This window comes from Protopterus annectens, chromosome 11.part0 (assembly GCF_019279795.1).
Source record: "Protopterus annectens isolate FY-2018-M chromosome 11.part0, PAN1.0, whole genome shotgun sequence".
NCBI classification, from domain to species: Eukaryota; Metazoa; Chordata; order Ceratodontiformes; family Protopteridae; genus Protopterus; species Protopterus annectens.
Window position 1 is genome coordinate 1,196,746,471 of NC_056745.1, and position 27,447 is coordinate 1,196,773,917.

The 27,447-nt window shown below is 38.8% G+C and overlaps 1 protein-coding gene across 1 annotated transcript in view; it reads right to left on the minus strand.

Moving 5' to 3' along the window:
* LOC122815042 (chloride anion exchanger-like) overlaps window positions 1-27,447 on the minus strand; it is a 359,777-nt gene that overhangs the window by 221,789 nt on the left and 110,541 nt on the right. The window contains exon 7 of the mRNA XM_044087290.1: window positions 19,319-19,401. Within this exon, the coding sequence (XP_043943225.1) occupies window positions 19,319-19,401 (83 nt within the window). The remainder of the gene's footprint in view (window positions 1-19,318; window positions 19,402-27,447) is intronic.

A 27,447-nucleotide genomic window follows, 5' to 3' on the forward strand; every position in this document is an offset into this window, starting at 1 on the left:
CCAAAACAAGTACTTTCTCTCTTAAGCATGGGGGCTATTCAACTGGTACCAGAAGAGGAAAAGGGACAAGGTTTCTACTCGAGACTTTTCCTGGTACCCAGAAAAGACAATTCATGACGTCCTATCCTGGACCTGTCTACTCTAAACACCTTTTTGGAGATTCCAAAATTCAAGATACTGACTCTTCACCAGTTACTTCCTATGCTAGGCAAGGATGCCTGGTTGGCAACACTAGATGCATACCTGCACATCCCAATCAGGGAATCTTGCAGAAGATACCTATGCTTCAAAGCAGGCTATACGCACTATCAATTCTCTGCACTGCCCTTTGGCTTATCTACTGCACCCAGGGTATTCACAAAGTGCCTAGCTTCAGTTATTGCATTTTGCAGGCAAAGAAATATTCAAATATATCCATACCTGGACAATTGTCTAATTCAGGCAGAAAGACAGGACATACTTTTGAATCATCTGGCCTTTGTACAAAGGGTTCTAACTTGTCTGGGGTACACCATGAATGAAAAGAAATCACACGTGGTACCCTGTCAACAAATTATATTCCTGAGAGCAAGCTTGAATACAACTTCCCAGATGGCTTACCTCACGCCAGAGAAACAAACTCATTTGACAACCTACTTCAAACAAGTGGCCACAAAAACCCTGCTATCTGCAAGACAAATACTGCAAGTCTTGGGGTTCATGGCCTCCTGCATTCTTCTAATTCTATATGCAAGACTGCATATGAGGAAACTACAGTGGTATCTAAAAAGCCTATGGTGTCAACATTCTCAGGATCTAGAAGCAATGATTCCTATCATACCTTGCCTACGCCTAGAGTTCCTTTGGTGGGCAGAGGCCTACCACCAAAACAAGGGACTACCTTTCACACCACTCCCTGCCACCCAAGACACATCAGACTATGCATGGGGGGCTCACCTGGCAGGGAAGTGCATTCATGCCAAATGGAACCCAAGTCAAATGCACCTGCATATCAATCAAAAAGAAATGTTAGCTGTACAGAATTCTCTGACAGTCTTCAAGGACCACATTCTTCCAGGGCAACTAATGGTAAAGACAGACAACACCAATGTTATGTGGTACATAAACAAGCAGAGGGGTACACATTCTTACCCCCTCTGCAGACTAGCCATGGCATTGTGGAACACAGCCTCGAGCTACCAAGTGCACCTACAAGCTCAGTTCCTGCCAGGAAGGTTAAATACACTGGCAGACGGACTAAGCAGAAACCTCATGGACCCACACGAGTAGAAACAGGAACCAAGGATCTTCAACATGTTGACAAGCAAATGGGGGAGCCCAGATATAGACCTGTTTGCCTCTCCCCAGGACTACCAGTTGGACATATTTTGCACAAGGACTCCCCACAAACAAGCCTGGAAAGTGGATGCTCTGTCCTTCAGCTGGAAAAACCTATCAGTCTATGCCTTCCCCCCTCTGCCTCTGCTCTCCAAAGTACTACTAAAAACCAAACGGGACAAACCAAGAATGATTGTGATTGCTCCAGACTGGCCATGCCTACACTGATACCCCCTCCTACACAGTGTGTCATGGTTATCCCCATGGCACCTGCCTCAGACTCCTTCCCTGTTGTCTCGGCAGAAGAACCAGATTCTGCACCCTCAGCTTCTAACACTGAACCTTGCAAACACAGAAAAAAGTCCAAGCGACACTGGTGACCACACTCTATTTAATAAATTTAAGTGCTTTTCGTCTGCTACAAAGCAGACTTCATCAGAATACTTTGCAACCTGGCTAATTACATAATCTCTCCTTTACCATCCCTCAGTAAACCTGTGATGGATATCATTTTAGAAGCAGGGAGGCCTAGCACTAGAAAATACTATGCCAAAAAATGGAAAAGATTCTGTGCCTGGAACCAGTCTCAAGGGATGAGCACAGCAGCACCCAATTTACCTCAGATTTTACAATACTTAACTGAGATGCTTCACAAAGGCCTGTCTTTTTCCATCATTAAAATCCGCGCCTCAGCCATTTCAGCTCATTATAACACAGAACCCCCCTCTTCTCTCATCCACTGCTCACGCAGTTCCTCAGATGGGCCAAAAATTTGAGACCACCCAGGAGAGCTCCAACCCCAGCCTGGGATCTTAATTTTGTTTTGGAGAAACTCACTCTACCTCCTTTTGAGCCAGCTGCTACTGCAGACTTAAAATTTCTTTCTTGGAAAACAGCTTTCCTTTTAGCAATCACTTCAGCTAGAAGGGTATCTGAATTACAGGCCCTTATGGCAGTAGAGCCTTTCATCATCTTTCATGCGGACAGGGTGTCCCTCAGAACTAATCCATCCTTCATGCCCATGGTGGTATCCAGTGTGGGTCTTAATCAGTCCATTCATTTGCCAGCCTTCTTTCCCAATCCACAGAACAAAGGGGAACGGATACTGCATTCCTTAGATGTACACAGATAACTCAGATTCTACTTGGACAGGACTAAACCTCAAAGGAAATCTGAACAACTGCTGGTAGCATTTGCTGCAGAGGGCAGAGGGGAAGGCTATTTCAAAGCTAACCATTTCTAAATAGATAGGCCATTGCATTCATTTCTGCTATAAGCACCATGGAAAACCTATCTCCCAGGGGATAAAACCTCACTCCACCAGGGCTGCATCTACCTCTACAGCCTTCCTCAGAGGTGATCCTACCAGGGACATCCTAGAAGCTGCTACCTGGAGTTCTGTACATACTTTCAGCAAGCATTATCATTTGCCAATTTTCTCTAAATCCAGAGCTGGCTTTGCCACTGAAGTCTTACAGGGCCTTATAGCAGGTCCTAATACTATCTAAATTCCTCCTCCCAACCATAGCTTTGGGAATCTACCCAAATGAAATTACTGCAACAGTGAAACATGAAGAACATAGTACAGTTGTGTACACTTACTGTAAATGTAGATGTTCGAGTGTATTCACTATTGCAGTCCTGGTTACCCTCCCTCCAGCCCCCTAACCTCCTTTGGCTATACCTCTACTTTCCTTTACTATGCTTAAAAGCCTTTTTGGTGTATTTGCTTTTTTGTTGGAGGTATATCATTGTACTTTTATATTTAATTGCTCCCCATTAGGGGAGCACCTGTCATCTGGGGCAAGAAAAACTGATGTAATGGCGTCGGCTGCATGTTTTATACTCCTGACGACCTGACGTCATGGAAGAAGGGACAGCAACCAACGCAGGACCCAAGACTTTGTTAATCAGGCTGACTGAGGGCTACCTGCAAGCAGATACCCCAAATGTAATGACTGCAACAGTGAATACACTCGAACATCTACATTTATGGTAAGTGTACACAACTGTACTTTACTGATAAAATTGCTATTTTTACACTTTTGATACCTTTTATTTTTCACAAAATATTTACATTTGTTTATCTTATGTTTTTTCAGAAAATGCTCTGGAATGCAAGATGTGTATAGGCTGCTAGAGGTGTGGTATTCCATACCACATATGGGTCAATGAGTTATGTACTACAATAAAGTGAAGTATTAGAAGGGAATAAACAGGTTAAGTGATTTAGTGCTTCAAAGGGAGATATAAAAAGGTAAATGAAATATATTAGGAGAAGCTATGTCCCAGATGGAGCAGGGACAAATCCAGAAGGCAGAGAGGAAGTCTTTTAGTAATGCTTTGAAAAGATGAAGGTGTGAGATAGACCTGACTGATATAGGAATTTTATTCCAAGTTCTCGCTATATTATTGGAACAGAGACTGAGCTCAGCTGGCCTTTGTGGTTTGTAGATGGTAAACAGTTGCTTATCATTTAAATGAAGGGGACAGTTTGATAGACAATACTGGAGTATGGTGATAACTGCTGGGCAGGCAAATGGAGTGCAGATGATTTTGTGGATTACTAAGTTGGGTATAAGATAGGTGGTGAGGAAGTTCGAGTCAGTTAAGTGTTTTTAGTGCTATCCAGTGGTGAGTCTGGCAAGTTTTTTTGCAAGCAAGTCTGGGAGCTTTGTTGTAGCACTGTTCAAGTTTAGACCTAAGTGAGGCTTGTAGGTTGGTCATGATAGGGCCTCCATATAGGAGAGAGGATAAGAGGTAAGTGGTAGCTAGAGTTACCTTGGCAGCATTTGTAAGGAATTTATTTACTCTATGAAGGATGCCTAGGTTTTTTTTATGCTGTTGTGGATATGTAAATAAAATTAAGATTGTCATCGATTGTCATGCTAAGTAGTTTTGTATGTGAGGTAACTTCAATCACGATATTACTTAAGGAATGGTTTATTCCCTACATCAGCTAAAACAAGTATGTTGCCTTTTAAAGTATATGTCTGCCACTTCCCCAGATCTAGACGCTGCCTCTCAATACTTACTGCATATACCAACCTTGGTACACTGCCCCAGCCACCCTGTCTGCCCTCATAGTGTAAATAAGGTGCATAACATGTAGAGAAATTCAGACTCATGGCTCATACCTCATTCTTAATGTGCTATGGAGCCTATCAGCAGACCACGTCCAAGATGCACTGCAGTGCTACCAAATGTTACATCCCCTACCCCATGGGTAGCTTACTACTATCCCTTTATATTTTTCTTTCAACATTGCGAACTGTCAGTATGTAATCCCCTGTAATTGTGAAAACCTATGCTCCCATATCCCAACTTTAGTGGTTAAATAGGATGAAATGACAGCGGTTAACATATCCTGACAAAAAAGTAATATCTGGACATCTGCTGTGCTTTAGTAGATAAAAGTGATAATTATCACATCCTGTAGTATGTCTGTGATCCCACAGACTGTAAACAGCTTCATCACAATGTTGTTATAAAACAAAACTCTAGGAAATGCTCATTCTGTACTACAAAAATAATTACTGCAGTTTCATCTGCAACTCCTTGGTATTCCCAAAGTATGCTATGAATACAATCCCACTGTGAATTACTAAGGGCAATTTAAAGGCTAAAGAGCAAAGAAAGATTCCTAGGAATGTAGATATATATGAAATGGATGGTTTACTTGTACCTACTCCTGTTTTGTGTGTGCTTGTTTGTCTTTCCTAGCTGAATAAAAGGTTCACAACTCACTTGAATACTCCATGTAATTCCCTGACATTTTTAAGAAAAACATTAGTAAAGTCATCAGTTAAGTTCTTATGTCAAGTTTGACATCCTACATAGTAACACTGATAACTTATTATCAGAATTACATAAGGATCTATATGATCAGAATCTAGATTAGACAACAGTGGCTGTTAGCAACTTAAATAGAAGAAAACAATATGTGACAGGTTATAGTCATTTCAGACATTTCGTCTAGAAATTCCATATACCACATTTAAGTCTTTCTTTTGTTTTCATTTGTTTTTCAAAGTCATTTAACTTCTAACTATGCCATTCCTATAGACGTAGGACTGTTGTGTCATTGGTGACCTGGGTTCAGGAATGAGTCCAAATCAAAGCAAGAGCTGATTTGGGTGGATGCACAGTAGGAGCAGCTGTTGGATTGCTTCTATATCTTTCTACTTTTTAATGTTTTAAGATTCTGTGGAAAGAAAAAAATGCAGTGCTGATGTAGGACACTGTGGAATATAGGGAATGCAGTGCTGCTGTAGGACACTCTGTGGAACACTCTGTGGAATATAAGGAATGCAGTGCTGATGTAGGACACTCTGTGGAATATAAGGAATGCAGTGCTGATGTAGGGGACTCTGTGGAAAATAGGGACTGCAGTGCTGATGAGGTAGGGACCTCTGCGGAATAATGGGAATGCAGCGCTGTTGAGATAGGGGTATCTGTAGAATACAGAGAATGCAGTGCTGATGAGGTAGAGGACTCTGCGGAATAATGGGAATGCAGCGCTGTTGAGATAGGGGTATCTGTAGAATACAGAGAATGCAGTGCTGATGAGGTAGAGGACTTGTTGAGATAGGGGTATCTGTAGAATACAGAGAATGCAGTGCTGATGAGGTCTGTTGAGATAGGGGTATCTGTAGAATACAGAGAATGCAGTGCTGATGAGGTAGGGAATAATGGGAATGCAGCTGTTGAGATAGGGGTGTAGAATACAGAGAATGCAGTGCTGATGAGGTGAATAATGGGAATGCAGCTGTTGAGATAGAATACAGAGAATGCAGTGCTGATGAGGTAGAATAATGGGGAGAATGCAGTGCTGATGAGGTAGAGGACTCTGCGGAATAATGGGAATGCAGCGCTGTTGAGATAGGGGTATCTGTAGAATACAGAGAATGCAGTGCTGATGAGGGACTAATAATGGGAATGCAGCGCTGTTGAGATAGGGGTATCTGTAGAATACAGAGAATGCAGTGCTGATGAGGTAGAGGACTCTGCGGAATAATGGGAATGCAGTGCTGTTGAGATAGGAGTATCCGTAGAATATAGAGAGTACAGTGCTGATGAAGTAGGGGACTCTGCAGAATATAGGGAATGCACTGCTGATTATTTAGGGGAGTTTATGGAATATAGGGAATAGGGAATGCAGGGGACAGTGGAATGTAGTACTGATGTAAGAAAATCTGTGGAATGCACTATATGAATTTCTAATGACACAAATATGTATAATTCAGGGAATGCAGTGCTGATGATGTAGGTAATTCCATGAAATGCAGTGCCAATGAGGGCAGGAAATCTATAGTATTCTGTGGAATACAGGAAATATGTTGATAATGATGTAGAGGATTCTGTGGAATGCAGGAAATGTAGTGATAATGATTTGAGGAATTTTGTGGAATGCTGGGAACACAATGATGATGATTTAGGGAATTATATATATATTACAGGAAATGCAGTGTTGTTTGATGGAGGGAATGCAGTGGGTAGCAGGGACTGCAGTGTTGCTTTAGGTGATTCTGATGATTACAGGGAATGTGGTGTTTTATGTAGGGGGTTCTGTGGAATGCAGAGTGCAGTGCTGATGAGTAAGGGGATTCTGTGAAATACAGGGACTACGGTACTTAGGACTTAAGGAATTCTGTAGAAAGCAAAGAATGGAGTACTGATGATTTAGTGAATTCTGCTAAATGCAGGGAATACAGTGGTGATGTTAAAAAATACTACAATCTTGATGTGTGTATTTTTAAGGCACTGCTGTGGGAAATGCTGTCATTAATCTGAGGGTACATCTGCATTCAACCTCATTTACCACATCATTTCACTGAATTAAATTTTTAACTTCCATGGGCCACATCTACGTTCATCAGGTATTTGCTCTAAAACCACTAAAACCATAAACATACATTTTTTGTGTACCCCGCAAACTTGACTGTGTTTAAACAGGGCATTGTTCTCATTGTCCTTTTTATATGATACAAATGTTCATTAAAAAACAGCAAGGTTGTACTGCCTTTAAACATCATTTTCTAGGACACCCTGATATTTTTTTAAACATTTTTAGTGAAATAATATCATTTTTAGCAATGATTTTTATTACTGTACTAATTAAGTAGTTTAGAGTGTTTTAATAGTATTCATGTACTTGGAGAATTTCAGCAACAGGTTGTGATTCAGCATTTTTATAATGCATTTATTTAATACTTGCTTTTGAATGGTTTGAATGCTATTGGTTGATTTTGACATGTGATTAGAATTTTGTGAGTATAAAATCATGTGATGGGAAGTATTTGGTAGTTCTTATGATGTCCTAAGAGATGAAAGTGCTGAACTACCATATTGTGTGTTAATAAAAATGTAAAATATTTCTTGAGGGGTCAAACATTTAATTCCTGTGGAATTCCTTGTGGTCTGTTGTTCTTGGAGGTAGATGGTGATGCAGTCCAGTAATGCCCACCCACCTACTAACTGCAGTCTCACCTTCTTTGTCATGACTCTGGTCTCATAACTGGAGACACATTCTTAGCACATACACATTCCAATCCCCTCCCTGTGAAGGAGGCGAGCAGTCTTTGCCTTATCATTCATGTTTCATCCACCATTTGTGCCCCTAGTACCCGGGTGACTAACTGAGCCAGGAGTATCTGGGTCACAGTCATCATGATTTATTCATCTGTGTCATGGAGTCAACTGCAAATTATAACTAGAATATGTCAGGCTATAGGTGCTTGATGTCTGACTTTCCACGTTTTCTTTTTATCTGCACACACTAATACAGAGGATTAAGGTCAGGGATCCAGTCATAACAGAGTTGTTTAGTGTTTGAGATATGGATGCCAAGAACATTATTTTGTAGTTGGAGTGACATGAAGTGAAGTTTGAGAAATGCATTTTATTATCAGGATCTATAGGAATGCATTGCCTTCTCATACTTATGGAGAACAAAGTATGTCTAGTTCTATCTTTTCTATGTAGAGGGACCTTTATGAGACCAACAGTGGACACACTGGTTATTTCACAGGTCAAAAAATACAGTGCAGGCTCGGCAGACATCATTATTGACAGCCACTGAGGGGGTTTCTGCAGGCCAGCATCTATCCTGACATAGCCTATCTATTCTATGTAGAGGGACCTTTATGAGAACAACAGTGGACACACTGGTTATTTCACAGGTCAAAAAATGTACAGTTCAGCCGCGGCAGACATCATTATTGACAGTCACTGAGGGGGTTTCTGCAGGTCAGCATCCATCCTGCCACAGTCTAATGAGTACTACTGCCTCCTATTGCTAGGAGCACTGACTCAGGTGTTTGTGTACACGCCTCATTTCCTGAATACAGCTCCCAATGCCTGGTGAGGGCACATTCCAGCTCTTGTACTAACTTCCCCAAAACACCTAGTCTCTTCTGGACCTCAGTGTCCACTCAATGTCAACTGGTTAGCAAGCTTGCATCTGACCAAGTTGCTTCGCTCCCCAAGACAGATCAACCAATATCACCCACTCACTCTTACTCTTCTTTTTCAGTTCTGCAGCTCATGAGAGTCACTAGTCAATCCCAGGTTGTTGGAGGTGCAGTCTGGGATTTATCCATCTGTGTCACAGAAATTAATTTAAATTAATGGGGAAAGATAAAGTTAAAATATTTATTTATAATCTGTCCATTCAGTTCTTCTTAATGACTGCCTTGTATCTTTATACCTACTGTAATCAAGGTAATATTCTTCTTCTGGAATGACACTACACTCTGTTTTTTGTTACCCTTCTTTATTTCATTGTATATGGATTACTGTTTCACAGTTCAGTGACCACAAAATCTCATCATCTACAAGATTTTTTTTTTTTGTAACAAAAGTAAATTATAATTTTGGATGATGGAAATTCCACAGTTTCATTCAATGTGCCAATAACATGCACACACACACACACACACACACACACACACACACACACACACACACACACACACACACACACACACACACACACACACACACATGCACACACGCACACGCATGCACATGCACGCACACACACACACACACACACACACACACACACACACACACACACACACACACACACACACACACACACACACACACACACACACACACACTGCTAAGACAGCACTTGTGCCTAACCAAATGCATACCATTATATGGCCCTACACTGAAATATCACCCATCGAAATATTAAGTGCTGACAAGCCAAAAAAATTAAACAAACCCCTGGGAAAAGAATAAACCTCGAAGATTATTCTTCTCCTTTACTTTTTTCAGGCAACCCCTCTCACACACCCCAAGCCTATATATACCAACTGTGATGTTGCTATACCTCAGAGAAATGGGAATATTCCAGGAAATGGCCATCTCGAACCTAGTATATCTAAGTCAGCTTTTTGGCCATTCAGTCATACACTTAATAACCATCAGCAGCCACTGTTTGCAACTAGTGTTATGGAAACATCTGCATTTCAGTACATTTCAATCCTGCTTGGACTTTGTGTGTGAGTACCTGTTTGTGTTGCATTCACTTCTGTGTGCATTTTTGTTTCTGTAAGAAGGACAGACATTAAACTGAAAAAAAAAATGTGTAGTTTGTGTTTCTTGTCACAAGACTACTGAATCAAGAATACCGTCCAAAATATAACTCTCAACTTAGGAGAATGTCAAAATTTTTGCCTCATATTTTGGTCTATCCCTCATTAAGTTTCTGGTTTTCTGACAAACTGCTAGGACTACATTTCACTAAATAATGACAGACATTTGAGTTTCAAAGTTCAGCACCTTCAATAAATGCATAACAATGCAAAACTTGTTATTTTTAGCAACTTTCTAAGTTTATATGAGCAATGTTTAAAATCTGTACCTGATTTTGGGCCTTTGTACCCCATACTTTTTGGCATTGTCCTTGATTCCTGCACTAAGACATTGAGAGGCATGGCCTCCAAACACTGGACCCTACCCAGTTCGGCTTTGTTAAGGGCAGATCATGCCTCCTAAACCTGGTGGACTTCTTTGAGACAGTTACCAAGGCTATAGACGAAGGAAAGGTGGTCCACACATCCTACCTAGACCGTGCAAAGGCCTTCGACACTATTCCCCACTCAGGTATTATAGACAAGCTCATCAGCCTGAACATAAACCCCTACATCACGAGATGGGTTGCCAACTGGCTCATGGACAGAACCCACATGGTGAGAGTTGTGGGAGCTAGGTCTGACCCTAAACCGGTTACAAGTGGCGTTCCCCAGGACTCAGTCCTAGGGCCCCTCCTGTTCAGCATATACTTCTCAGAGGTACAGACAAGCACAGGAGGACTATGGCTGACCAAGTTCACAGATGACTGCAAACTAGGGGCTATAATTGACTCACTGGCTGACACAGTCATCATCCAAAAGGGTCTCACTGAGACAGATACCTGGTGTCAAAACCATGACCTCAAGCTAAATGCCAAAAAGTGCATAGTCATCCCCTTTGGAAAAAACAAAGTACCCACAAACTACCATATAGGTGGTAGCCCCCTAAATATGGAAGATGTAATAAGGGATCTGGGGACCCAAGTACATAGTAACCTCTCCTTTGATAATCACATTGCCAAAGTGGTTAGAAAATCCTTCTGTGGGGTTCACCTAATCACAAAAGGGTTTGCATCCAGATCGAAAGAGGTCATTGGGCCCTCTATGCATCACTCATCAGACCCATCATAGAGCACAATGCCCCATTTGGGATGTACCTTACAAGACACCTGCAACAACTGGAAAGACCACAGAAGTACCTCACCAAGAGGATCACTGGCCTCAAGCAGATGCCCTATGCAGCTCAACTGAAGAAACTCCAGCTGTACTCAGTTGCATACCACCTACTCAGAGGTGATCTCTGCCTGACATACAAGGCCATATCCAACCCAGAACTGATGGACATGCTCCACCTAAAGAAAACCATATCCCCTCAAGCCACATGCTCCAGGGATCTAAACCTCATCCCAACAATAAATAGGATGTGCTGGAGGGATAGATTCCTTTCCCAGAGACTTCCCATGCTCTGGAACAAAATTCCAGTCTACATTAGGCAGAGCTCCTCACTTACCCTCTTCAAGAGAAACCTTGACGAGTGGATGGGAAACAGAAAGTTTACCCCAGGGATCACTTCAATGGCTCTGCTGGACAGAGGCACAGGGAGCTAATCTAAGGAGGCAGCGAAAGCCAATGCATTCAGGCTAGGCTTATAAATGCCTTCGGGCAGATAGCCTAGTACCAACCTATGAACCTATGAACCTAAAACATAATATGCTTCTATGTATTATAGAGAATAACTTATACCATACCATCATAATAGATGACCAACTAAAATTTGACCTTCATGTCCACCACTGCATTAAAATAACCCACCAAAAACTTGGAATACACTATAAAAATATAAAGTTCCTAACCCAACACTCCAGAGTCTCTCTAGCACATACCTATCCTCTCCCACATCTCCTCTATAGTTCACAAATACTTACTAACCTACAGACTACCCTACGATCCAAACTAGAAACTACCTACAACAAAGTTGCCCAGTTTGCTGCTTCTCAACCACCAAACTCACATCACTGTCTCTCACTCAGTACCTTAAAGTGGCGACAGCTTCCCCAACAACTACAACTCTCTCAACTATCTATTATACACTCCATCTTCTACAAATCCACCACCTGCCCTAGCATCTCCTCCATAGTCTGTCTGTATACTCCAGCTAGAAACCTCAGAAGCTCCAACCTACACCAACCTAAAATCTTTAAGCCCAAACTATCCTTCGGACAAAACTTATATAGCTACTTCCCTGCTCTAAACTGGAACAAGCTTCCCCGTGACATCAGTAAAATACCAACATACTCAAATTCATAAGTGCTCTCAAACAATACCTTCTTGACATATAAATTTGCAACTGCAAAACTTAACCTCAAACCCCCTGAAGCACACCCACTTTGTTCACTCACTCCACTATCCTTATCTACCTCTTTTATGATTCTACTTCCAACCTCCTCTAAATTCCTTCATCCCTTGCTTTCTCATACTTTGGAATTCTGCTCCTACCTCCCCTATTTTCTCATCCCTTTAATTCCCACCTTCTCCTTCACCTCCTGTCCTCCTCTACTACTCTACCTCTTATTATCACTCGCCACTCCAGCTCATCTAACCCTAGTATGCTAATATGACAAAAAACTGTAACATTATGATCTAGTTATGTTTACTTGTCAATCTCACTCTTCACCACCACTACCTCCCCCCTCCCCCAGCACCAACACTAGTAACTACAAATCTCTCTTTAACTGCCATAACTTTAGCTTTTCATAGGGTGACCTGTATCAAACCTGTCTACTGGACTTCCAACCACTATGGAACTCAACAATTCTCAACATATCCATATCTCTATATCCACCCAGTGTAACCATGCCGATAAGTGTATACAATGTTATTCTATACCATTTAGCAAACTCATACTGTAAAATTTATTCTCTCCTAATCCTAGCATCCTCTCACTGTAACTCTGCTTAAAACTGTAAATATTTCTTTCTTCTGCATTTTATAAGAAAGTACTATGAAACTCACTCTACTGTAACCATACTGAGAAGTGTAAATAAAGTAACCATACTGAGAAGTGTAAATAATGTAACCATACTGTGAAGTGTAAAAAATGTAACCATACTGAGAAGTGTAAATAATGTAACCATAATGAGATGTGTAAATAACGTAACCATACAGAGAAGTGTAAATAAGGTAACCACACTGAGAAGTGTAGATAATGTAACAATTGTGAGAAGTGTAAATAACGTAACCATACTGAGAAGTGCAAATAATGTAACCATACTGAGAAGTGTAAATAAGGTAACCACACTGAGAAGTGTAGATAATGTAACAATTGTGAGAAGTGTAAATAATGTAACCATACTGAGAAGTGCAAATAATGTAACCATACTGAGAAATGTAAATAATGCAACCATACTGAGAAATGTAAATAATGTAACCATACTGAAAAGTGTAAATAAAGTAACCATACTGAGAAATGTAAATAATGCAGCAAAAGTGAGAAGTGTAAATAATGTAACCATAGTGAGAAGTGTAAATAATGTAACTATACTGAGAAATGTAAATAATGTAACCGTACTGAGAAATGTAAATAAAGTAACCATACCGTGAAGTGTAAATAATGTAACCATAATGAGAAGTGTAAATAACGTAACCATACTGAGAAGTGTAAATAAGGTAACCATACTGAGAAGTATAGATAATGTAACAATTGTGAGAAATGTAAATAACATAACCATACTGAGAAGTGCAAATAATGTAACCATACTGAGAAATGTAAATAAAGCAACCATACAGAGAAATGTAAATAATGTAACCATACTGAAAAGTGTAAATTATGTAACCATACTAAGAAGTGTAAATAACGTAACCATACTGAGAAATGTAAATAAAGTAGCAATAGCGAGAAGTGTAAATAATGTAACAATAGTGAGAAGTATAAATAATGTAACTATACTGAGAAATGTAAATAATGTAATCGTACTGAGAAATGTAAATAATGTAACCATACTGTGAAGTGTAAATAATGTAACCATACTGAGAAGTTTAAATAATGTAACCATACTGAGAAATGTAAATAACGTAAGCATACTGAGAAGTGTAAATAATGCAACCATACTATGAAGTGTAAATAATGTAACAGTAGTGAGAAGTGTAAATAATGTAACTATACTGAGAAATGTAAATAATGTAACCATACAGAGAAGTGTAAATAATGTAACCATACTGTGAAGTGTAAATAATGTAACCATACAGAGAAATGTAAATAACGTAACCATACTGTGAAGTGTAAATAACGTAACCATACTGACAAGTGTAAATAATGTAACCATACTGAGAAGTGTAAATAAAGTAACCATACTGAGATGTGTAAAAAATGTAACCATACTGAGAAGTGTAAATAGGGTAACCATACTGAGAAGTGATGTAAATAATGTAACCATACTGAGAAATGAAGTGTAAATAATGTAACCATACTGAGAAGTGTAAATAATGTAACCATACTGCGAAGTGTAAATAATGTAACCATGCTGAGAAGTGTAAATAACATAACCATACTGAGAAGTGTAAATAATGTAACCATACAGTGAAGTGTAAATAACATAACCATACTGAGAAGTGTAAATAATGTAACTATACTGAGAAGTTTAAATAATGTAACCATACTGTGAAGTGTAAAAAATGTAACCATACTAAGAAGTATAAATAATGTAACCATAATGAGAAGTGTAAATAACGTAACCATGCTGAGAAGTGTAAATAATGTAACCATACTGAGAAATGTAAATAATGTAACCATACTGAAAAGTGTAAATAATGTAACCATACTAAGAAGTGTAAATAACGTAACCATACTGAGAAATGTAAATAATGTAGCAATAGTGAGAAATGTAAATAATGTAACCATACTGTGAAGTGTAAATAATGTAACCATACTGAGAAGTCTAAATAATGTAACCATACTGAGAAATGTAAATAATGTAGCAATAGTGAGAAGTGCAAATAATGTAACCATAGTTGTATCTTTCGGCTTTTCCCGGTTAGGGGTCGCCACAGCGGAATTCCGGTCCTCTAATGATTGGCAGTAGATTTTTACGTACCGACTTGCCAGGCTTGACGCACAACCTTCAACAAAGGTACGCCCATTCATGCATGTCTCCACACAGAAGACGCTTTAGCTGAGAATCGAACAGGACAACATCTTACTGTGAGGTGACAATGCTAGCGCAGCACCACCACCGCAGCAAATAATGTAACTATAGTGAGAAGTGTAAATAATGTAACAATAGTAAGAAGTATAAATAATGTAACTATATTGAGAAATGTAAATAATGTAACCATACTGAGAAATGTAAATAATGTAACCATACTGTGAAGTGTAAATAATGTAACCATACTGAGAAGTGTAAATAATGTAACCATACTGAGAAATGTAAATAACGTAAGCATACTGAGAAGTGTAAATAATGCAACCATACTGTGAAGTGTAAATAATGTAACCATACTGAGAAGTGTAAATAATGTAACTATACTGAGAAATGTAAATAATGTAACCATACTGAGAAGTGTAAATAACGTAACCATACTGTGAAGTGTAAATAATGTAACCATACAGAGAAATGTAAATAACGTAACCATACTGTGAAGTGTAAATAACGTAACCATACTGACAAGTGTAAATAATGTAACCACACCGAGAAATGTAAATAATGTAACCATAATGAGAGGTGTAAATAATGCAACCATGCTAAGAAGTGTAAATAATGTAACTATACTGAGAAGTGTAAATAAAGTAACCATACTGAGACGTGTAAAAAATGTAACCATACTGAGAAGTGTAAATAGGGTAACCATACTGAGAAGTGGTGTAAATAATGTAACCATACTGAGAAATGAAGTGTAAATAATGTAACCATACTGAGAAGTGTAAATAATGTAACCATACTGCGAAGTGTAAATAATGTAACCATACTGAGAAGTGTAATTAACATAACCATACTGAGAAGTGTAAATAATGTAACCATGCTGAGAAGTGTAAATAACATAACCATACTGAGAAGTGTAAATAATGTAACCATGCAGTGAAGTTACATAACCATACTGAGAAGTGTAAATAATGTAACCATACTGAGAAGTGTAAATAATGTAACCATACTGTGAAGTGTAAAAAATGTAACCATACTGAGAAGTATAAATAATATAACCATAATGAGAAGTGTAAATAACGTAACCATGCTGAGAAGTGTAAATAATGTAACCATACTGAGAAATGTAAATAATGTAACCATACTGAAAAGTGTAAATAATGTAATCATGTTAAGAAGTATAAATAACGTAACCATACTGAGAAATGTAAATAATGTAGCAATAGTGAGAAGTGTAAATAATGTAACCATAGTGAAAAGTGTAAATAATGTAACAATAGTGAGAAGTATAAATAATGTAACTATACTGAGAAATGTAAATAATGTAACCATACTGAGAAATGTAAATAATGTAACCATACTGTGAAGTGTAAATAATGTAACCATACTGAGAAGTGTAAATAATGTAACCATACTGAGAAATGTAAATAATGTAGCAATAGTGAGAAGTACAAATAATGTAACCATAGCTGTATCTTTCAGCTTTTCCCGGTTAGGGGTCGCCACAGTGGAATTCCAGTCCTCTAATGATTGGCAGTAGATTTTTACGTACCGACTTGCCAGGCCTGATGCACAACCTTCAACAAAGGTACGCCCATTCATGCATGTCTCCACACAGAAGACGCTTTAGCTGAGAATCGAACAGGACAACGTCTTACTGTGAGGTGACAATGCTAGCGCAGCACCACCACCGCAGCAAATAATGTAACCATAGTGAGAAGTGTAAATAATGTAACAATAGTGAGAAGTATAAATAATGTAACTATACTGAGAAATGTAAATAATGTAACTGTACTGAGAAGTGTAAATAATGCAACCATACTGTGAAGTGTAAATAATGTAACCATAGTGAGAAGTGTAAATAATGTAACCATACTGAGAAGTGTAAATAATGTAACAGTAGTGAGAAGTGTAAATAATGTAACTATACTGAGAAATGTAAATAATGTAACCATACTGAGAAGTATAAATAACATAACCATACTGTGAAGTGTAAATAATGTAACCACACCGAGAAATGTAAATAATGTAACCATAATGAGAAGTGTAAATAATGCAACCATACTAAGAAGTGTAAATATTGTAACCATACTGAGAAGTGTAAATAATGTAACCATACTGAGAAATGTAAATAATGTAACCATACTGAGGTGTAAATAATGTAACTATACTAACAAGTGTAAATAATATAACCATACTGAGAAATTTAAATAACATAACCATACTGAGAAGTGTAAATAATGTAACCATACTGAGATGTGTAAATAATGTAACCATACTGAGAAGTGTAAATAATGTAACCATACTGAGAAGTGTAAATAACGTAACCATACTGTGAAGTGTAAAGAATGTAACCATACTGAGAAATGTAAGTAATCTAACCATACTGTGAAGTGTAAATAATGTAACCATACTGAGCAATGTAAATAATGCAACCATACTGAGAAGTGTAAATAATGTAACCATACTGAGAAATGTAATTAATGTAACCATACTGTGAAGTGATGTAACCATACATCGAAATGTAAATAATGTAACCATATTGAGAAATGTAAGTAATGTAACCATACTGTGAAGTGATGTAACCATACATCGAAATGTAATTAATGTAACCATGCTGAGAAGTGTAAATAACATAACCATACTGAGAAATGTAAATAATATAGCCATACTGAGAAATGTAAATAATGTAACCATACTGAGAAGTGTAAATAATGGGGTCTATATTAAATCACCGAACGCTTAAAAAAGCGAATGGTGATTAATTGACCCTATGTAAGTGAAAGCTTACAATGTCGAAGTGTCAGAACAATGTTTTTTTCCAAGGGAAAAAAATCGCTGTTCCAACAAAAAAAAAATTTTTAAAAAATCTATCTCAAACATTGCATTCAGTAGGGGCCTTCTTCACACTCCCTCCCAACCTGGGGGGCTGCACCACCACACCTTCCCTACTTAAATATACGAACTCGAAGACCGCACTATAGTGCTGAAAACAGCAAAGTACCGAAGCGGCCAAGCAAATTCTTTCCCAGGGAAATAATTCACTTAACAGCCACTTTGATATTTTCCGTTTTCAGCCTTTTCAATTCAACCAAGATGCAGTCAAAAGACTGTGTCTTCAGTCTTCTAATATAGTCCCAAATAATGTAATCATACTGAGAAGTGAAGTGTAAATAATGTAACCATACTGAGAAATAAAGTGTAAATAATGTAGCCATAGTGAGAAGTGTAAATAATATAACCATACTGAGAAGTGTAAATAATGTAACCATACTGAGAAATGTAAATAATGTAACCATACTGAGAAATGTAAATAACATAACCATAATGAGAAATGTAAATAATGTTACCATACTGAGAAGTGTAAATAACGTAACCATACTGAGAAATGTAAGTAATGTAACCATACTGAGAAATGTAAATAACATAACCATACTGAGAAATGTAAATAATGTAACCATACTAAGAAGTGTAAATAATGTAACCATACTGAGAAGTGTAAATAATGTAAACATACTGAGAAGTGTAAATAATGTAACCATACTGGGAAATGTAAATAATGTAACCATACTGAGAAGTGTAAATAATGTAACCATACTTAGAAATGTAAATAATGTTACCATACTGTAAAGTGTAAATAACGTAACCATACTGAGAAGTGTAAATAATGTTAGTCTACTGCATTCATCAAGCTTGTTCTATCAAATTTACCGTATCTTAATCTCAGCACCCTTCCACTGTAACCGTGCTGAGAAGTGCAAATAGTTTATTTTCTCTGTATTAAGTAAGCTTGTACTATGTAATATACTCCAATGTACTCATTTTATGAACTCTTTAGATTGCTGTAACAGTCCTATATTACTCTCACTGTATGTACTCCTTGTGATTGTTTGTATCTATCTATTCTACAAGGGAACTTTTCTCCCTGGGCCTCCACTGAAATAGGGCTTTAGCTCAGTTGGACACTGCCGGTCAACAAATGTCAAATAAAATAAATAATAAATAAATGCCATTCACTATGACAGCTACTCCGTAAAATCCAAGCAAACCAATATGTGAATGGATTTCCTGGCAGCTTTATTCTTCCTCTTCTCAGGTGACTACATAAAAAAGTCATGTTCATGACTCCTGTATGAATAAGCTGAATACAAACTTTGCATTATATTGTGCTGAGCACATTGAAGCTTTTTTTCTGTACATCCTCTCAGTCAGTGGGTTATTATTCTAAAGCAGTTAACCTGGTCATAAAAGTATAATAAATAGTAAACTAATACTTACCCTTTGGTTATGTTTCCAATAATCTGCATATCGAATCTTGTATCAAAGCTGAAGGCATATGAAAGACCGCAAGCTATAATTGTCTGTAACATGTTAAAATAAGTAGATATTAATGACAGCAGATTTCCTTTGTTGCATTCCTGTGTAGTGATATAATTACGTAAACTTGTAAAACATGTCAATGAATAAGTTTAACATGTTTAGACAATACAGCTTATTAGTTTCATTCTTAAATTTGTTAGGTATAATTTTGGTCAGATTATCTATATCTGTAACTGGATCTACCTGACTACATCGACAGTTCACAACACCGACAACGACTCAGAAGATCGACAAGTCAGAAGACCGACGGAGGAAAACACCGACGCTGAGAACACTGAGATGGGGAAAGGATGTGTAAGTATGCAGGAGTGACAGCCGTTAGGGTGTGAGTAAGGTAAGTGTGCGATGTTGATGGTCTGTAGGGATAGGGGTGGGATAAGTGAGTTGGGGTTAGGGCGCGGGTTAGGTAAGGGTGCGAGTAAGGTAAGTGTGCGATGTTGACGGTCTGTAGGGATAGGGGTGGGATAAGTGAGTTAGGGTTAGGGCGCAGGTTAGGTAAGGGTGCAGTAGTGATATTTTTTGGGTTAGGGGCGGGTTAAGTGAGTTAGGGTTAGGGCGGGTTAGGTGAGTGCGATAGTGACGGACCTTAGGGTTAGGGTTTCAGTTAGGGTTGTAGATAGTTGTGTATGTAAGGGTTAGTGTTGGTTTGTAAGGATTTTGGTGTGCTTGTGTTGTGTGTGTGGGTTTTGGACAGGGGATTTGTTTTGTTTGTTGTTATGATGTGTCGAGTGTATGAGGTGTCGTGTTTGTGAACTGTCGATTATGTGGTGTCGGTGAAGTCGTTGTCGGTGTTGTGAACTGTCGATGTAGTCAGGTAGATCCCTGTAACTAGACCTACATAGGCTCCCATTCCTATAATAAGTGGCACTGCCAATGGTATTTATTTATTTATTTGCTTGCTTGTTTACCAAGTAGGTGATTAACTGGTCCTAGAAACCTCTTCAGCTATGCCCAACTTTAATGCTTAAAGTGTTACATTTGCAATCTGTTTCATAAATCAGGCATTGAAAACATTTAAATATATACAAATTTACAGTAGATAAGAATGCACAACAGTTCAATGTTTACAATATTTACAGATTAACATTTCACGTCACTTCAGAGAGCAAAAAACTCAATTGTACAATTGTGTACCTTGGAAAATAGTATATAATGCATAGGAAAACAGATTTTATTAGAAATAATGCAAAGGACAAAAAAGTGCAGTAAGAAAGACCCTCCTAAAAATGAATGTTTAATTGCTGGCTTCATGTTAACCATCATCGCTAATGCAGTGGAACTTGTTAGTTTCCATAACATATTTAATTAACTTTCTCCAAAAATTAGAATCATCTTTTCCTTTTTTTGAAGTCCACAGACAAGTTGTTTCAATTTGCTGGAGCAATTTTTCTAAATATCTCTTCTCCTATGGGTAAGATGGCCTATGCAGTGTTAAGGGTTCTTTAACATTGACTTTTAGACAGGAGGGTAAGGTCCTTATATATTGTGTTTGTCTCATATGAGGATAGTACCATTTTTATTGTAGTTTATATGCAGACATTAATAAGCTGTTCGAACCGTGATAAATAAAAAATATCCAGTGAAAAGTGAAGGGTTAGAGCTTGGAATCTCCAGATGTTACTTGATAATCTGTGGTAGCTAAGTGTTTTGATTGGAGTTTTGATTTATATTGGAAGGACATACTTCAGCTCGGATATTAAAACATTTCTCTCTGTTGCTGTTCCAGAATCTGAAGTGAGATGATGGGATATAGTGTAACAAGTCTGAACCTTACTGAATACCTTATCCACCATTAGTCTGTATGTTCTTTGAATTGATCTGCAAATATCTGCCTTTATAAAATTATTATAACTGATTTCCTAGTCAGTCAATGGTCATGTTAATAGCACATGCAGGTTTTAGTTTTTTATTAGTCTCAAATAACATATATTAGTAATTATTGAAAGCTTAATGAATGTTTTTTATACGCTCAGTGCATTAAAACATCCTCTAACTGACTTACTATGCTGAAGAGTTGGGCTGGACATAAGGTAAGGAGCATCATCTGCATACATATAGTAACATTTGAAGGGGGAAGTCTCCTAGTAATATCATTTATATAGAAGAAAAAAAAAAGAGGTCTAGTTCCAAAACCTATGCCCATGGAGAAACCTGCTGTTAAAGTTCCTAACCTAGAGAGTTGGCCTCCTGATAACATAGTAAAGGTTCTACTGTTTATATAATTGCCCAGCCATTTAACTGTAGTTTCGCCAAAACCAAATCAAATGTAATTTTTGATTAAGGATGGATGGTCAAAACTTTCAAATGGTCTTTTAAGCTCAGTGAATATTCATTTCTCTTTTAAGATCAATTAATATTCTTCTTGCTATGTTTCCTTTTTCTAAATGGGAGTAAATTGTATCAGTTACAATATAGAGTATTTTATGCCTTTCCCTGAATCCATGTTAGAAATTAGTAATAGATCATAATTATTTATATAGTGCATGGAGTGCCAAGATTACACTCTAATATTGAAATAAATGATAAACTAGATAAAAACCTTCCCACTTGTAACAACGCTTTTAAAGGAGTGCTTAACAATTGTTAAGCACCCCCTCTAGTCACTGTTATAGCTAGGTCTCATGCTAGTGACAAACAGCAGACAGTACTGGCTGGCAAAGAACAGTGGCAGTAGGTAAAACTGCTTCTTTTCTGCCTGCTGTCCATAACTATCGACTGTCCCTGAGTCTGTCTTATATTTTTGCTCATTCCTTTATACATTTTTTAGTTTTCTGGAAATCACTTGGGATTACAGTCAGTCAATAAAGCAAGACATTAGGTTTTCATTGTTTTTATTGTTAAGAAAATGCATATTCATGCAAAACATATAGTTCTATTAATTTTTTAGTGAATAAGAGCTATATTTGCATACATGGCATTGCCAGATCCCACTCTTATGGACCTCCCTGCATATCCACAGAGCAAACAGCACCACAATTGCTGTTCTAAAGACTTAAACCTTGACTGTGATATAAATAGATCCTACTGGAGAGACAGATATGTATCACAGAGACTACCCAGTCTCTGGAACAGGCTCCCTCCCCGTCCATGTGAAGCAGAGTTCCTCACTAACCCAATTCAAGTCCAACTTGGACAATTGGATGGAGAGCAGGAAATTCATCCCTGTTTTGGCACCTATGTCTGTAATGGACACAGGCACCCTGTAAATGGTTCATCTCCCAGGCCCCTGCTTGTAAATGTTTCAACTCCCAAGCGCCTGCTTACACTTATCAAGGGTATCAGAACTTGTCAGAGATTTGAGATGCATAGCTAAGCTTAAAAAGACCCTTGTGGTCGTTAGTCTAGTAAATATCTATGAACCTATTAACCTAATTAAAAACTATCCCTGCTTCTGATCCTTTGTTCTGCCATTAATTTTGGTTTTATTCAGAATTCTGAAGCAAACAAGCTAAGTGGTGTACTGTTTTCTATTTGACAGCATTAAGTTTTACTGGCTTTCTAATCTGGAAAAACACTTTGCACTCCTTAACTTGTTTTTGTGTAAATGATAGTACAGGGAGCAGCTGAAGCTCCATGCACAACAGATAATCATGATCAGCTCTCATATCATAACCCTTACTATGTATTCTTAACATGGATGCCAAGATTCACCTCTTGAGTTTTGATCTTAGGCTGGATTTTTTGGCATCCATGTCTCGAAGACATAATAAGTTGGTTACGATCAGAGACCCACTTATAATCCTGTATGTGCTTCTTTGTCTGAGAATAGACACAGCTTAGCTCTAGGGCATAGGTTAGTGACAGGCCAGTAGTCTTGATTTGTAGTTGGTTCAAAAGTTTTCAAATTAGAAATTATTGTAACACTTTAAATTGATTAGGCAGTATACTTGCTGCTAAAGATAAATTAAAGATATGTGTTAAAGTCAGAAATATTATGTGCAATGATATGAAGGAAGAAAAAAACATTTCTAAACTTGTTTCCTGCCTTTCCTGTAACTGCACTAGTCCAGATACAGATTTGCTATAACCAGGACTGTTTGTAAGCTTCTGTGTCCCAAGCCTTTCTGTGTTGGAATGAAACCTTCTAGCTTATCAGTGGGAGTGGTTTCTGTCCCAAAAATTGTAGTTTATTGGCCATTTGGGCACTTTTTCCATCTCTTTCAACTTTCTGGTTTAAAAGCCTGTGTTTATGCTTGTTTCCCACCTTTCTGTAACTAGTCTAGTCCAGATACAGATTTGCTGTATCCAGGACTGTTTGTAAGCTTCTGTGTCCCAAGCCTTTCTGTGTTGGAATGAAGCCTTCTAGCTTATCAGTGGGAGTGGTAAGCAGTAGGTAGCCTATCTACCACAAGAGTGGTTTCTGGCCCCAAAATTATAGTTTATTGGCCCTTTGGGCAGTTTTTCCATCTCTTTCAACTTTCTGGTTTAAAAGCCCATCTTTCCTGTAACTAGTCTAGTCCAGATACAGATTTGCTGTCCAGATACTGCTATCAGTGGGAATGGTAGCACTAGGTAGCCCTATCTACACAAGAGTGGTTTCTGGCCCAAAAATTATAGCCATCTCTTTCAACCTTCTGTTTCACCTTTCCTGTAACTAGTCTAGTCCAGATACAGATTTGTCTGAGTCCCCATTTCTGTGTTGGAATGAAGCCTTCTAGCTTATCAGTAGGAGTGGTAAGACAAAAGTGGTTTCTGGCCCAAAAAGTATAGTTTATTGGCCATTTGAACAGTTTTTCCATCTCTTTCAACTTTCTGGTTTAAAAGCCTGTGTTTGCGCTTGTTTCCCACCTTTCTGTAACTAATCTAGTCCAGATACAGATTTGATGTATCCAGGACTGTTTGTAAGCTTCTGTGTCCCAAGCCTTTCTGTGTTGGAATGAAGCCTTCTAGCTTATCAGTCACAAGAGAGGTTTCTGGCCCAGAAATTGTAGTTTATTGGCTGTTTGGGCAGTTTTTCCATCTCTTTCAACTTACTGGTTTTCTTTCCTGTAACTAGTCTAGTCTAGATACAGATTTGCTGTATCCAGAACTGCTTGTAAGCTTCTGAGCCCCCCAAGCCTTTCTGTGTTGGAGGGAAGCCTTCTAGCTTATCAGTGGGAATGGTAAGCACTAGGTAGCCTATCTACCACAAGAGTGGTTTCTGGCCCAAAAATTATAGCTTATTGGCCGTTTAGGCAGTTTTTCCATCTCTTTCAACCTTCTGGTTTAAATGTCCATGCTTGCGCTCATTTCCCACCTTTCCTGTAACTAGTCTAGTCCAGATACAGATTTGCTGTATCCAGGACTGCTTGTAAGCATCTGAGTCCCCCAAGCCTTTCTGTCTTGGAGGGAAGCCTTCTAGCTTATCAGTGAGAGTGGTAAGCACTAGGTAGCCTATCTACCACAAGATCCAGGTACAGATTCTTAGTTTTAGCACTTGAATTTGCTTATTTGTGCTCAGCACTTGCTCTTAACTTGTTGTTAGCACTAAATAAGCTACAAATTACTACAGCACTCAACCTTCCTCTTTACCTAGAGAAAAACTGTTTTTGTACTTACTTTCCTCACTTGCTTAGAGAAAAACAGCTGTTATACTCACTTTCCTCACTTGTCAAGAGAAAAGTAGTTTTTATTCAGGCATGTACAAGGGTCAGCTCCCAGTGTTCTCTCCTGTCTATCTTATGATTCTGGGCATCTTGAGGCAATGTAGCAATTGCCTTATGTACACAGACAACCCTCTCCTCCTACCACCCAACACCACAACCTGTGACAGTTGCACTTATCTAGCCAAACTGGAGGTAAAGTTCTCTCCAACCAAGACTGAACTTGACAGTCAAGAGGAGAAGGTAAACACTTGCACTCATCACATAGTCCCACAAAACCTACACCACCAAAATCCACACATAGAAACACAAAAACATTCGCAGAGGCTCTCAGTAATAATCTGCTCAAGCAACAGAGACCTCCAAAGTAGAAATGCAAGCAACCTCAACCCCCCAATGCAACTCAAATGACACATAGCTCACAGACTCAGGGTGCCAATAAACCACAGCCCATAAGACAAACCAACGTACCCAACACACTAGTCATGGGTGACTCTATAGTCAGGCACACTGATGTTCCATTCACCAGGCTAAACAAGGAGAAGATTACTGTCAGCTGCCTGTCAGGTGGCAGGATCCACCACATAACCCACGCACACAGGTCACTCCACAACAAGTACAAATATGACTCTGTCATTGTCCATGTTGGTGTGAATGACCTGAGAAGTACCTCCCTGGACTACATGAAAAGAGACATGGAAGAGCTCTCCGATCTTGTAGCCCAGGCAGGTATGGCCCTAGCCCTGAGTAGCATCCTGCCATCGCCCAGAATGATACAGCAGTACAAGAACAAATGATTGACTTCAATTGGCTAGACTCCTGGTGTCATTCTAAGGGGATCCAGTATCTGTCTGCCTGGGATGACATGGTCGACAGACCATGATGGTTTGCCAGAGATGGCCTGCACCTGTCACCCCTGGGATTCCGGATACTGGTTAAGGCTCTTGCCGCCCCTATAGTACCTTTTTTAGGCAAGGTTCAAATGACAAATTTGCCACTGTAACAGGAACAGGCAAGCAAAAACTGAGGGTAATGCTACTCAATGCTAGAAGTCTAAATCTCAAAATGCACTCACTTGAGGCACTCCTTAAAATGGAGAACATTGATATTTGTGCAGTTACTGAGACCTGGTTCAAGGCTCTAGAGAGCACCCCTGCATTACCAGGCTATAACTCATACCACACTTTTCGGCCATCTAACCTGGACCAGATCATCAAAGGCAGAGGTGTGTCCATATTCATTAAGGATATCCACACCTCCAGGCTAGTTGCGTGGCATAATGCATCCAAGGTTATCCAAGTGCAACTAACTCAGGGCAAAACTGCAATCAAAATTGTAGCTTGCTACAGATTCCCCACCAAACCCCAGGATTCCCACTCCTCTTTTCTTGATATACTGGAATATATTAGGGTTCAACCAAACACCCTAATAATGGGCAATTTCAACTACCTCACCATTAACTGGGAAAACTACTCATGTACCAACTCCTTCCCTCAAAGCTTTCTGGAATTCATAAATTCCAATGCCCTGGATCAACTTATCCACACCCCACCAGGGGCAATAATATCCTAGATCTAGTAATTACCAACATGAGTGACTGGTGTTCCACACCTGAAATCAACTCCTCGTTGGTTAGATCTGACAATAAGCTAATCACCCTAGATATCTGCATCTGCCCCCACCCACCATTAAGGAAACCACTGTAAAAAATTTCTCCAAATCCAACTTCATGCTTCTTAAGACAGAAGTTGCGAACTTCATGACATCCATGCAGACGGACAATACAGCTATGACTGCTGAATCCTACACAAATGCAGTCTATAAGCACTTACACGAGTGCATGGATCATGCTATCCCAAATAGAACCAAGACGCTATCCTCAAAAAAAGGAAGACAATCTGGTAGTCCCCTGCCATAAACAATCTCTACAACAGAAGGAAGAAACTGTTGCAAAAGAGAGTAAAATCCCATGAGTGGAGGGGTTCCCTGGTCAGCCCCAGTAAGAAGCTGAGATCCCTTATAAGATCCTTCAAAGCTAGCTATGAAAACAAAATCACCACTGATTCTAAGGGCAACCACAAAGCATTCTATAGCTATGTCAAGAATCTCAATGGCAACACCCAGATCTGCTCTGAGTTACAGCGCAATGGCACGAAAATTACAGAACCAACTGATATTGCCAACATCTTGGCAGATAGGTTCAGTGCTAAATTTACCCCCCTCTCACCCCCTCAAGGGCCCATATCTATACAGGAAGAATGCAGAGTCCCTGTAATCACATCTATGCAGGTAAAAGCTGCAATTTGTAAAACCAAAAACACAGCATCCATGGAACTGGACAACATCCCAGGCTGAGTTTTACATGAACTTCAGAACAAACTGGCTCCCCACCTAAGCACCATGTTCAATCATAGTCTCACATCAGGCTTTGTGCCCACTGAATGG